The 13,815-nt window shown below is 40.5% G+C and overlaps 1 protein-coding gene across 3 annotated transcripts in view; it reads right to left on the bottom strand.

The window, feature by feature from the left end:
- The window catches only part of FARP1 (FERM, ARH/RhoGEF and pleckstrin domain protein 1), a 390,990-nt gene that overhangs the window by 3,240 nt on the left and 373,935 nt on the right, over positions 1-13,815 (bottom strand). For 2 of the 3 annotated variants that reach the window (XM_032771474.2, XM_032771473.2), the window contains exons 21-26: positions 13,180-13,269; positions 10,722-10,804; positions 10,249-10,361; positions 9,503-9,666; positions 6,061-6,168; positions 397-548 (exon numbers count right to left, since the gene is read on the bottom strand). In XM_032771474.2, the coding sequence (XP_032627365.1) occupies positions 397-548; positions 6,061-6,168; positions 9,503-9,666; positions 10,249-10,361; positions 10,722-10,804; positions 13,180-13,269 (710 nt within the window). Of the gene's footprint in view, positions 1-396; positions 549-6,060; positions 6,169-7,624; positions 7,762-9,502; positions 9,667-10,248; positions 10,362-10,721; positions 10,805-13,179; positions 13,270-13,815 lie in introns of all 3 variants that reach the window. The other variant, XM_032771475.2, reaches the window with a different exon arrangement.

Consider the following 13,815-nt stretch of genomic DNA (forward strand, 5'->3'; position numbering starts at 1 on the left):
CTGTTCTACTGATCTGGTCTGGCTCCCATCCCCTCTCCAAGGGTTGCAGCTGCCTGGAGGTGCTGCCTTCCACCCTTCCTCAGTCACACCTCATTCATTCAACAGGGCACTTGATTACAAAGTTGGGGGGGAAGATCTTATTCTACTTCTAGCAAAAATACATTTTTCTTTTATACTACCTTAGGGGCTTGCTATAACATATTACCAAGGTTCAACACCGCTGTTTTGGCAGGGCAGTGCTAGAGAAGGAGGGTTTGTTTCTGTGGGGTGGGCGGCGTTTGGGGGAGTTTCAGCCCTCTGCTGTTTTCTTTGGAGTAATATGGCCCTTGCTGCTTTACGAGTTGTGCAGGCTTGACCTAGCACAAAAAGTCACCACTTTGCAGAAAACTGACATACCTTTCAAATGTGTATTCACCTTCAGCCCTGAAGTAGTACACATGGGATTTGAAATGTAACTTGAAAACATAATCTTTATGAATGTTCTCAGATTCAGAAGGAATGGTAAGTGAATACCCCAGGAGAGGAAGGCTGGCTAAAGGATGATTGTCCTAGAAACAAAAGATGAAAAATGCTGTGACATCAAGTGTACTCTGGGTCACAAAACTTCAACTATAGAAACAAAAACAAATTTCCCACACTTACATGGAAAAAATATTTGTTTTATCAACATGTCATGTTGCACTGATGTGGCTTCACTTCATGAGAAGAAATCTGTATCGTGTAATGGCAAAATTAACATTCACTCACTTGCTTACAGTACTAAACCTAATCCCCCTATCTTAAATAAGAGGGCCTTATGCATTTTGTAAAGCTATGGTTATTTTTCTGCAAAAGGTTTATTATGCTCAAATAGCCTCATCTCAACAAAAAGGTGTTTAGCAGCAATAGAGTGCTGTAGCTATTTCTAAAGAGAACCCAGCATCAAGTTTCCTTGCATCACTTAAAAGCTACTTTCTAGATGTAAAAATCCTATTGAACTGTCACCTGGAAAGGTAACTACAGGATGTAACAAGCATTTCTTCTTTGAGTATTTGGCTACATGGAGTCCTCTCTAGGAGCTTATGCACTAGATAAGAGTCCTTTGGCTGTCAGGGCCATACGTGTCTCCTGCATGTCCTTGAGTCCCTCAAGAGGAGGGATAGCTCAGTGGTTTGAGCATTGGTCTGCTAAATCCAGGGTTGCGAGTTCAGTCCTTGAGGGGACCATTTAGGGAACTGGGGTAAAAATCTGTCTGGGGATTGGTTCTGCTTTGAGCAGGGGGTTGGACTACATGACCTTCTGAGGTCCCTTCTAACCCTAATAATCTTCTATGAACCAAGGGCATAAAAAGTAGAACATCCCTAAACACCTCATTTCCAGATGGAATATCTCACTCCTTTGCTACCCTGTGGCTACAGCAATTTCTTATTGTTCCTGGTCTAGTTTAAGCTTTTTTCTTTATGCTAAAAAACTATTAAGTGCTTTAGGAAATTTACCTTGGTTCTGAGTCACTGTTCCAGTGGCCAAGTCTCCAGGCTCTAAAACGTGTCAGAACAGGTGTTTATAACTGCATACCTTGCAGAGGCACATGTCTCAAAAGTCTCTTTTGACACACACCCAAAACATGAGAGAGACTTGTTTAAATTTTCTTTTGCTAGAGGATGTGATGAAGAGGGGATGTTTGTTAGGTTCCGAGGCCTTGTCAGAAAGAAGCTCCTACCAACTTCAGAGCTATATTCAATTAGTGCTTCAACTGCCTGTGAGGTTAACTTGAAGAGACTCAGGAGCTGGGAGTAAAGAAGACCTGGCTCCTCAATGGCTGCTGCTTCTTTAGCACTGAATGCCTCAGGTCAGTCACTGGTTCCTAGTGCCCATAGTAGAAAAGGAGCATTGCTGCTGGCACTCAATCATCCTCCTTTCTATAGGTTAGAAAGTGAAAACATACCAGTCAACTACCGTAGGACTGGCTCTATCTTTGAACAGCTGACTATTCCCCTTTAGCTACAGTTGTCATCTCCCTACTGTTTTCTTCCATATCACTGAGTTCAGTTGCTCCAGTTTCCCTCGACAAGAGATGTACACCAGCCCCTATTTCTATTCAGGTACTAAAGTCACCACTATTTCAAGCAAGGGTACTGTCAACCTTAGCACTGACTACTTTTTCTGCATCTGGAGAGCTGATGGTTATGCTAGAACTTGAATCTCCCCTACTTGATATTTCTCTCTTGTCAGTGACTTATCAGTCTCTCTGGAGTGTCAACTGGGGACATGCCTGTGCCCTGCGAGCCATCACAACGCCTGTAACTGAGCATTTAAGGGGCAGGATGGTCTCAGCTGTCTCTCAGTTCTTTTAGTAGTAAAAATCCAAAGTTTCAGGATGGCGAGTAGCAGATCCAGAGAGCAGGCCATGGACTCTGCATATACAACATCTTGAAAAACTAGAATTTGAGTGGTTGTCCACACTGATTCCATTTTTGGTGACTAGCAAGCAGTATCCTTGGTTGGAGGCGAGAAAGAGGAGGCTTACTGAAATATTGACTTGAGTTCCACTCTGCCAAAGCTTGCATTTGATTAATTAATGTGTAGACTGAATTTAGAGGGGCCAAAGGTGTTCATATAACCCAGCCACTGTCCAACATTAAAGAGTGTTAAACAAGGTCCAGGGTTTGATATCCTGCTTAGTACCATAGCAAACACACCATTAAAAATATCTTTTAGCCGTTTGTTTCTTCTTTTCTGTATCTTTAATCATTAAAACATTTGAAATGTAAAGCATTAAATAAGGCTTTCATTTTAACAAAAATCCCTTATTCGCTTTTGCTGGAGGGAGTTTTTGAAGGAAAATCTCCCTTCATTGAAAGTCTCCCACATGCTGTCAAAGATGTCCTTTTGAGTAAAAGAAGAAAAAAGCTGAAATGAGTTGTTGCTGCTGCTGAGTCCAATTCTGTTTCATCCTAGATGGTGATTGAGATACAGCTGGAACTGGTGAGGTCATCTGGATCCCTTTCCCTGGCCTGGTCTGGACATCTCTCAGGATCAGCATGAGACAAGCGTGGGGGCCCAAGAGGTGGCAGGAGTGGCAGCCATGATGGTGAAGGTTGCTTCAGTAGCCTCCATCTGTTCTTTCTGCCCTTCTCCCCACAAAGTCTCTTTCTTTAAGATGCCAGAAGGGGTATGATGAATGGAAAAGCCCATCCTCTCATTATTTTGTCCACCAATTAAATCCTTTTCTATAAGGCCAGACTTGACGTAGGTAACTTTGTTTCCACGTTTTCTTGTTTACCAAGTATGATCTCACCCCAGTCCTTGACATTTCAATAAGCCACTTCTGTTTGGACTAATTCAGTCTCTCTGGGTCCCTTGCACCTGTTTATAACATTCTTTATTGAAAATAGCTTGATCTACTTTCCATGAAAAATTCCTAAGGAGGACCTGTGCAAGTGCTGGAGACTAAATAAAGTAGAGGTTTGAGTGAAAGAACTTTTGTTTGCCTGCTTGCATGACCTATCGATCGGCCACATGGCTGTGTCCCCATTGATTTATTTCCTGCCACTGCCTCACAAAGAGTAAAGTTACCAAGAGTTTTGGGTTCAGTAAAACCCTGGGTAACATCCTTGCCTGTTAAGGTAATGTATTTGCATAGTATTGTCTGTAAGCACTTACATGGCAAGATCCCAAAAGAGATGTAAGAATGCTCTGCACGCCAAATATCTTGGATTTCCAGCACATTGATATAAAGGGGTAACAAGAGGTGACCACTTTCCACAGTTCCCCAGTAGGTCCTGGTTTGCTCCCCACCCCTGCATGGAAGCATCCATGATCAGAATCTTCAAAGGAAGAGATGCAGAGAATGGAACGCCGGTACATATTTAATCCAGTTGTGTTTGCCAATCTAATGAAGGCATGATCTCCTTTTAGATGATGCTGTTTGTTTATGCTGTCTCTGTTGTGTATTGATACACAGATCTAAAGTTTATACCCATTTGTTCTTGCATCAACATTGTCCTTAGGATGTCTTGGAACAGTTTATAATCATCCAGTGGTGATAGTGTGACCATCTCAGCCAGTGAGGATGATAAACCCAGCAAAGCATTCCCATTGATCTCAGATTCATCCAAGGACAACAAGGCCTCTGTATCAATGGATGGCACTGTTGATACCAGTGGTGGATGGTATCAGAACCTCTCGTGCTAGGACCACATTGATTCCAGGCCTGCATAGGACCTTAATATTGACCCCTGTAGCTAGTGGGAGAAAAGGGCTTCTGTTATTGGCCGTTCTAATCTAGGGCAGACTTGGAAGGGATGTGAGCTTTCCTCAGGCAATACACAAGTGTCAAGGCCATAACTGAGCAGGAAAGTCGAGGGGCAGACCATGCAGAGATCTTGAATCCCGGAGGGGGCTACTGCCTCAGACCAATAAAAACTAACCCTAACCCTAAAATTAATCAAACTGTTATCAGAACAGGAGAACTATTTATACTAATAAATAAAGAATGCTAGCTAAAGAAGCAGACACTAGAGATTTTCCATCTTAGACAACAAGTGGTAGAAAGTAACTGTAGAGGCAGTCAGTCTGCTCTGCCCTTATGCCCTTGGTTCAGAGCACAAGGAGGTGCAGGGTATAGGCACAGACCAATTGACATGTTAATGAAAAGTCTTCTGGTCTCAGGTACATACCCCTCACATGTGCACCTCAAGTGGAATACACAAAGGAGCCATCACTCAGATAAGGATGATAGTTACTTTTTGTCCTCACCTGACATTTCTGCCTAAAGCAGTCATGGGATTCCAAATAAAAATAATTTTATTCACTTAACCAGTGTTCTTTCCAAGACCCCATTCTTCTTCTGCAGAAGTTAAACTCCACACTTTGGCTGTGTTAAGGGCGATCTCATATTACTTCAATAGGACAAAAAACCTACTTCACATCACCAAGGCTACTTGTATCTTTTGGTAACAGATCCAGAGGATAGGCTGTTTCAACACAAAGACTCTCAAAATAGGTGTTGGACTGCATTAGAATTTATTATGAACTGAGTAAGTTAACTCCACCTTCTCAAATCAAGGCATACTCCACTAGAGCCCAGGTAACCTCCTAGACTTTTTTAAGAGGCATCCCTATAGCTGAGATCTGGTAGAGTGGGTAGCTGGAGCTCCATACGTACTTTACAAGCCATTATTCTTTAGAGTCGGCCTCTATATCAGATGCAGGCCAGTCTTACAGTCCTTATTTAAATAGGACTCTGGTACCCATCACCTTGCAGAGCCCACTGCTTGCTGTTCACCTAGTATGGGATCTGCGTGGACAAATACTCAAGAAAAATGGTTACTTTCCTTTTAGTAACTGTGGTATTTCAAGATGTTTTGACTACCGGGATCCCAAAACCTGTCCTCCTCTCCCACTAAACTGGAGTCCTCTACTGTTGGGGATTTTGTACTGGTGAAGGAACTGAATGGCAGTTGGGGCTGCTTTGCCCCTTTATACTTTCAGATGAGGAGAATGAAGACATGCAGGGTGATGGGGCAACTTCTTAACAGATGCTGCTGGCCAAAAGTCACCTTTTGTGCACCTGGGGCATGTGCATACCTAGAGTGGGATCCATGTAAACCAACATCTTGAAGAACCAGTTAATGTAAGGTAAGTAACAGTTTTATTTCATGATTGGTTTCTGTTCTCTTCCCTAGATGCCTGTGTCTAACCCCCTTACCTTAGTTAATTGGCATTCACTGCTATGTACAACTTAGATTTTAAGCTTCTTGGGACTGGGACCTGTAACTTTTTAACTTGCCTATAAATCACAAGGGCATATACCTATGGAACTATATCAATGTATGTTCACAGAAGTGTCATGAGAAGGCAATACACTAAACCATGAGTAGTAATATCTAACATCATTTGGGAGAGTACCGTGAACTATATACTAATAATAGGTGATGCTACTAGCCCTGCCTATAATGCTCCTGACTAATGTCAGTTTTTTCCTCCCTGTTGCCGCAGAACAGAATTTTTGCTGAATTCTTATCTTGGTGTTTATACTGTAAAACACATAAACCTTTCAGACCTGTGTAGTTTGTTTACCTGGTGCGATTTGTAGAAGAACATACAGAAGTTGGTAAATACCACCCAGAGCTTCTGCCACCCATTGCTGTTCTTGAATTTTCTTAACAGGTTTCCAGAGAGCTGATTCTGAAATGGATGAAAGTAGTAAAATAGACATGCACAGCCAAATCATAAACAATGATGGAAAGTAGCCAAACCTCATATAAAGAATGTTTACTTTTCTATTTAAATTAATATATTATTCCTATTGGTCATTAAACTTGGTATTCAACTTTCAGAATCAGAAATCCCTCTAATTCTTTAAATGAGGCTTGTCTATAATTTATTTTTTATAAGAAAAATGATCTGCTGTTACCTTGTTAGATGCAGAAACCCTTTTGTTGGATGGGATAGCTTAATATGATACTTTTCAATTAAGTTTTTAATTACTTCTATACTAGTGCACTAGTTAGTATTCTTTTAGAGGCCAATTAGAGGCGGGCAGTTTTCTTCACTAATGCATTAGCCCCCTGTGTACAGTTATTAATAGCTATTTACATTTTTCTTAAACTAACTAAACAGAAGCAATGAAATATAATCAAAACCAATTACATTTTAAATAATGTTTTACCTCTTTTGCACAGATCTTAAACTACTATAACTTTTTAAAAAAAATTCTTGGCCTTTGTCAGTTTGTCTTTAGGAGCCTCATGTACCACCTCTCATCCAGCCTGCATGTCTCATTCTTTCCCTGGGACCTACATGGTGCTAGAAGCAATTGGATTTTTAATCATGAGAAATTCAACAAATTTCTTTTGTCTTCTTTTTAATGTCATCCTATGTCCTTTGCTTAGGTGACTCAGCCTCCCCTAGTCCTCCTCCACTTCACAGTGCCTGAATGGAGGCTCTTTCAGATACTGCTTCCCTTTTATAATTAACAAGAGACAGTGTTTCTACTGTCATGTTTTTCTATCTTTTGTCCTATTATTTCTGCCCATCCATTCCCCACAGATACATGTACAATCAATGCTCTCTTCCACAGCTCTGTAGCTCCTACAGTATTTCTGCATGCTGTATTGCTACCTGCTCTTTTTAAACCTAGAACAAAGTTGCTATGGCACCCAGAAAGGACTCAGCACCCTGGAAGCTGATTGTGCAATACCCTTATAGTGCAGATGTGGTATTAGTGTACCAGCTGAGCAATTCTCTGCCTGTAAAATAAGCTTCAAACTAAGATTCAACAACACTATGTCCCTAGTTGTACAGCTGTATAATGTTAAATATTGCACAGTCCTCAATACATAATACTGTCAATTAACCCCTGAATTTGGAGCAATGACTATTTAATTCTACTAGCCTTGGTTAACTGCTACTAGCCGAAAAAAAACAATCAGCAGGTAAAACACATTTTACCAAGAATGATGTTAAAGTATTCTTGACATTCCCCCACCCCATTTCCTGCACTGGGTTTACATTTAATGTAATTTTTAAAACCTTGTTTTAAATCATCCTAGCCTCTCTCTTCAGTTTTAAAATTGGATTGTGTTCAAAACTGTGTTTGACCTAAATTACACACAATTGTATTCCTTATTTTTTTTGTTACCTCATTACTCTGGAGGATATCATAAAAGGACAGGCTTTGCATTCGGTACCAGCAGACATATGAAATGGAAACAGGCCGCTGATCACTGATCAGTCCAGCAGGTAGGGAAGAACAGTCACTGACAGTTAGAGGATCTTCTACCACAAGAAAGACAGAAAGGAGGGAGAAACACAGAAAGAGAATAAACGATAATGCTTAAGTGAAAGCCATCCACAGAGTGATGTGCCAAAGATGGGAACAGCTGTGCAACTGAAGATGTATGTATACATGATGACATGTGCCTCTAGATTGTTTAGTCTCCACTGTTTGCTAGTAACATTTTAAGCATGGGAAGGAAAAAGTAGTGCAGTGGAGAGTTAGCCCTCAAAACATAACTAAATATTTTATCATTAAAATTGTTAAGAAAATTAAATCAATTTTATTAAATTGGCTTTGAGAAATGGCTTTTATACACTAAGGTGATATTAACAAATGCATGGAAGTTACCATGTAAGTGTTAACACCAGGTGTCTTGGCTTGCCCCACACTCAGCTGTGCTGTGTACTGCCTGGTATATCATCTACTTAGTACGTACTATACTGATGTCCTAGGAAAACAAGCCTACGGGGCAAAATCAAGCTCTTGTGAATTTCATTTTTTTTTTGGTGGGTAGATGGGTTAATTACCTGCTGGGGAGGTTTTCTAGTACAAGGGGGATAGTATCAAGTCAAATTTCTGGCATTTCAGCCCATTCCAAAATAGAGCTAGAAATGAATATTGTGAACATTAGCCTCATTTATTTTTTGAAAGTTTTTACATTAGCTGTAACTCTATTCTTGTAAATTGAAGAGTATGGCTTAAGAAGACACTGCAAATAAAGTGTATGCATAGTCCCTGGCCCATAGATCATCATAGGCAGAGCAACCTAGAGGCATTTTCCAATGAAATGGGTGTCCTAGCATTGCCTTAAAGAAGCTAAACCAATTTACAATCTACTTAAGTTTTCCCTAACTCTTTTCTCTGAGCATGAACATAATTTCCAAGAGGTCTGTAGGTAGATAATAGCATTCAGTACTCCCTCTGGTCTTTACTTTCCTAGCTAGCTTACATTCTCTGCTCTGTTTTGGAGTGAGTTATGAGGGAACACCTAAGCGAGATCCATAAGCAAAATTTCTTACATCCCCTTTCAATTACTCATGAACTTCTCAAAATACATTTAAAACTCAAAAAAGGACTTATTTATATTTCAGCCATTCTACAAAAGTAATTAAGTGTAATATTTCTAAGACCTGAGGCCTTTCTAGTTAGTATTCCCATGACTCCTAACATTTTGTATGAAATTGGTTTAGCTGTGATCAAAATAAAAATCACATTGTTTTTTCTGTAATGTGGAAAGTGCAAATAAAAAAGAAGGCAGAGAAAAATAAGCCGTGAGCACATTAAGGTCCTAGAGAAAGATGGCTAAAGTAAAGAAACTAAGTTAGTATAGAAAACCAAGAAACAGGGCTGCAGAGGCCAGAGACAATGTCCTTTCAGCACCACTAAGTCATCAATAGGTATTAGCAAACACAAATATTCAAAGGGAGTTTTCTTTGGTGTGATCTGAAAGTTTAGACTTTCAACATCAAGTTAGCATTTAAAAATGCAGGTTATTTTTGTGAAAGTAGAATCAAATTGATTTTAAAAGATTGCTAAATAAATCATCCAAGTTTACATTTTGGCCAAACTATTGTTATCTGACAGAGAGGGGGATAACTAGTGCATTTGTGTTGAAACTCCAAAAAGCAAATAAAGGGGTGTTGAATTTAATGAGTGGCAGCCAATGTCTAGAGTAAAAAGAAATAGTCACTGAAGAGACAGTCTCTGGAGCTGCGGTTCAGATTGTTCTGAGGCAGATACCTCCACAGCAATACTAAAGTCGATCATTGAAACGCTGGTATTTCTGTGCCAGCAGACGTGCACCGTAGTGTTGCCACGGTGTGGGGACTGACGTTCAAGTGAGGTGCGGGATGCACTGAGATCGTCCTCTGATTCCTGGTCTACAGTAGTTTCATCAGGAGACTCTATGAAATTCAGGAAAAAGCATCTTTCTTGCAACATACGTGATTGGAAAAATTATTAAAAACATGAAGGTCCAATGCAGCTAAGAGGTTTATATTTTCACAATTCTCTGAACAGATTTTAGTCAACAGTCTTCTATAAAAGGCTTTAAAAGGGCAACTTAGTTTAAAAGGCTAACACATCCAACACTCTCTAAGGTATTTTACTTGGTCTCTAATTCTGTTTGTATTAATGTTGTGAAACAGAACTTCCCTAAGACCGGCACTGCTGTATAACATGTCCTGACGTCATGATGCTCAAGAACAGTTTTACAGTCACTTATCTTATTTCAGCTAAGTTTCACTGTTATACATTTGAATTAAAATAAAAGGAACAGAAATAGTGGTAACTTCAATAAAAAGCATTAAACTGGAATCTGAACCTAATTCTAAAGTAGTAGCCTGACTGCACCCTCAGCCAGCAGATTTCATAACGCTGAGGTAATGTGATACAGCAGCACTGTATTTCAAAGGTTGTTTTCTTTTCCATTATCATTGAATTTTAGTGACTATTGGGTAAAAAGCTCCTGTTCACACACTACTTACTATTGTCAGGTGGACTACTAGCCAGTAATTCAGGGGTGGGACCACTGCTTTTCTCTGCCAGATCTATCGCCATCTGTATGTCCTCAGTCCACTTGTCCATTTCAGCACGGGTACTAAGAACAGAGATCCAGGTTTCATTCGCTTTAAGCCAGGCTGAGAGGCACTTTAAAAGCTAATCACAATTTGAGTTTGGTACCCAATCTACTTCCTCATGCCTACAGTTGTCTGACTAGGCTGTTTCTTCTGATTCTAAGAAGTTTGGATTGGATAAAACAATCAGAGTTGCCACACAATAGTCTAATTTATGCTTCTGTTTTACTCAGATTTTTAGCAAGCCTATTACTCATGCAGCAGAGAGCACTTTTGTGCAGAATGATTTTAAGAGCAAATTAAAATAAAATTCTATCCATCTTCTCTGTGCTTCCTGCACAAGTGTGTGAAAGACTTGTGGAAATGCATTTCCAATGAATTACCTTGCAGCAACAATGATGGACTGATGTTGACCTCGTAGTGTAAGACAGTGAGGAACCCCCCATTCCTCTTCACTTTCCTCTATCTAGGAGACAAGGGTTCATACATTGTAAGACTGCATTAGCCACAGACTATAGGAAGCACACATTTTATGGATTGGAACAGTGGGAGGGGAGAGACCGGAAAATACAGCAGAGATTCAAAAACACGGAAATGGAGAAAAAAACAAAAAAGCAGCTTATAAGTAATCCTATAGGGCTAGGCAATGAGAAAACTGAAGTGTGGGTGGCAAGGAAAAGATCACCATAGGATTGACTATTTCTCCCACTGAGTCAGCTTTAGAGCAGTAATTACTTAAGGCTGTTTTGTTTACTGAAGTACAGTCATTTTCCTTCTTTCAGTCAGAACACTGACAGACACACACAAGATAAGAAGAGGTAATTCTTTGACACATGCAAGCCTGGAATCTCTGAAGAACATACACTGTATGAACAGGGCTCTGCCAGATGAACACATCAGTGCCTGCCTGGATTCCTGAAAATACTAGACAAAACTTGGAACGTAATAGCAATACTAAGCAAATTCCAGCCACAGTGGCAATCATGCTTTGTCCTAGGATCAGTAAATACAGACTTCCAGAATTAAGGAATTAATGCAACCCCAAAAAGGAGGAAGAAATTAAAAAAAAAAATTCTCAAAGACAATAACAGTTGAGAGTTTTGTCCATAGGCCTCAAGTACCTTTACATAGAGCATACTAAACAAAGTGGGGATGAAAAGAAGAACAACAACTACAGTATGTTGTTCGGGATTTTTCTGCCAGCTTCCCAATATAACATAACGAGATGCTACTGACAACACATTAATGTCTAACCTGTGCTTTGTCCCAGTGTGGAGGTGTGTCATAAACAGATAGCTAAGGGTTAATGTCTCTTTTACCTGTAAAGGGTTAACAAACGGAACCAAACACCTGACAAAGGACCAATCAGGAAACAAAATACTTTCAAATCTCAAGGGAGGGAAGTTTGTGGTGTGGGTCCTTTGTTCTGGGTTAGTGCTCTCTAGGCTCTGAGGGTGATCACACTATCTCCAGGCTCTCTTATCTTCTGTTTCCCAGTTGTAAGTACAGATAGAAAAACAATATAGGTTTTTACATTGTTTTTGTATTTGCACGTGTGTAGTTTGCTGGAAACGTTTAAATTGTATTTTTTTTCTAAATAAGGCTGTTTATTCATTTTTTTTATAAGCAAATAACCCTGTAATATTGTCACCTTGATTACAGAAACCATTTTTTTGTCTTTTCTTTCTTTTTGTATTAAAAGCTTTCTGTTTAAGACCTGTTTGATTTTCTTTTCTAGTTGAGGCTCAAGGGGATAGGAATCTCTGTGCCAGGATTACTGTCTCTCTCAGGGAAAGACTGGAAGGGGGAAAAAAAAGGAGGGGGGGGAGGTGAATTGTCCTCTCTGTTTTGTAATTCAAGGAGTTTAAGTACAGTAATCTTCCAGGGTAACCCAGGGAAGGGAAGTCTGGGAGGAGATAAAGAGGGGGGAAGGGAAGTGGGTTATTTCCCTTTGTTGTGAGACTCAGGGAATCTGAGTCTTGGGGTCCCCAGGGAAGATTGGGGAGACCGGAGCTAATCAGGGGCTCCACCCAAAGTCCTGATTGGTGGCAGCATATCAAATCTAAGCTGGTAATTAAGCTTAGAGGTTTCATGCAGGTACCCAAATTTTGGACGCTAAGGTTCAGATTTGGGAAATACACCTTATGACAGGGTGTGAGGCTGCTGGACAGGAAAAGGCATAAGAAATGGAGGACACAAGCAAGAGTTGAGCACAAGCACAGTCCTTTGTGCCCATCAGGGACTGTGCTAATCTAGGAGCATTAAAGGCTGAAGGAGACATAGGATGAGCCCTAAAGAGTGACATACTAGCCACACCTCTTGCATGCTGGAGAGCTCCAGGAGGCATCATGCAGCCTCAAAGTCCAGTGCTGTTAAGGTGCATTTCTGCATCTCTTGCAATAAAGGAAAGTACCTGACCCTTTATCTTAGGCTACTAGCCAAGTGGGTGCATCAACCTTGTGTCCTACTCAGTTTGTAGTGACAGTCTCTTTATGGCCACACTGCAGCAACTCATCATTCTGCTAAATAGTACAGACACAAAAGCAGCTGCATCACTTGCTGCCAATGCACCTCAAACTTAAACTGGAGAGCATCTCTAGGGCTGAGATGGCCATTCAGGCCCCGATTTGCCTCTGCTGAGGCTGCTATGATGATGGCTTTTGTGGTGCACCCACTAGGAATTTGATGGAGACAACCAACACATTTCAAATAAACCACAAAACAGCCACTAGATGGAGGTAACAGTCTCCCCCACCTTGGGGTAGGAGTCAAGCAAGTGACATGCTGCATATACTATTAAAGCTCCGAGCCACTGAATTCCCACGGTAGTGCTGTACTTACTGTCATGCCATACAATGGGAGCTGTCCATGGACTTTAAATTGATTTGATGCTGTCAGGCCTCTACTTGTGTACAACAAAACATCATTAAACTAAAAAGCAAGAAGGAACATGATTTAGATTAACAGTAGTATGTTAAACTATAAAGCAAAGGTCAAACAGTAACGATGGGCAGAGAGTCAAGTACTGGAATGATGTTTGTATGAGAGTCCTAATATCTGGGTGACTATCATCTAAATGAAAATATCAGGTTCCACACAATACTCCCAGGATCATCCCCATTCTCCACGTGATCTCCTTCTGCAACTGGTGCCAAGAAACTTCGCCCAGTTCCTCACTTACTTGTAGTTCTCTTCTTGGGTCTCCTGGGAACCCAGTGGACTTTGGGATCTCAGCGCTCAGAATACTAATGAGCCAATGCACTGAGGTTAGAAATAGTGTTTGTTCGTTCCTGCGCCTGGCCATTATTCTGGATATTCAGGAACAGCCTGTCCACCATACCTCCTAATCTTAAAGACTGCCCATGTGGGACACCACGTCAAAATGTGTGACAAATGACCACTTGTATTTTGTTGCATGCCAAAATATAATTGATAGATTGTAACTATAAAATTTGTTTAAAAAGAATGTTTTCTCAT

This window comes from Chelonoidis abingdonii, chromosome 1 (genome assembly GCF_003597395.2).
Source record: "Chelonoidis abingdonii isolate Lonesome George chromosome 1, CheloAbing_2.0, whole genome shotgun sequence".
Lineage (NCBI taxonomy): Eukaryota > Metazoa > Chordata > Testudines > Testudinidae > Chelonoidis > Chelonoidis abingdonii.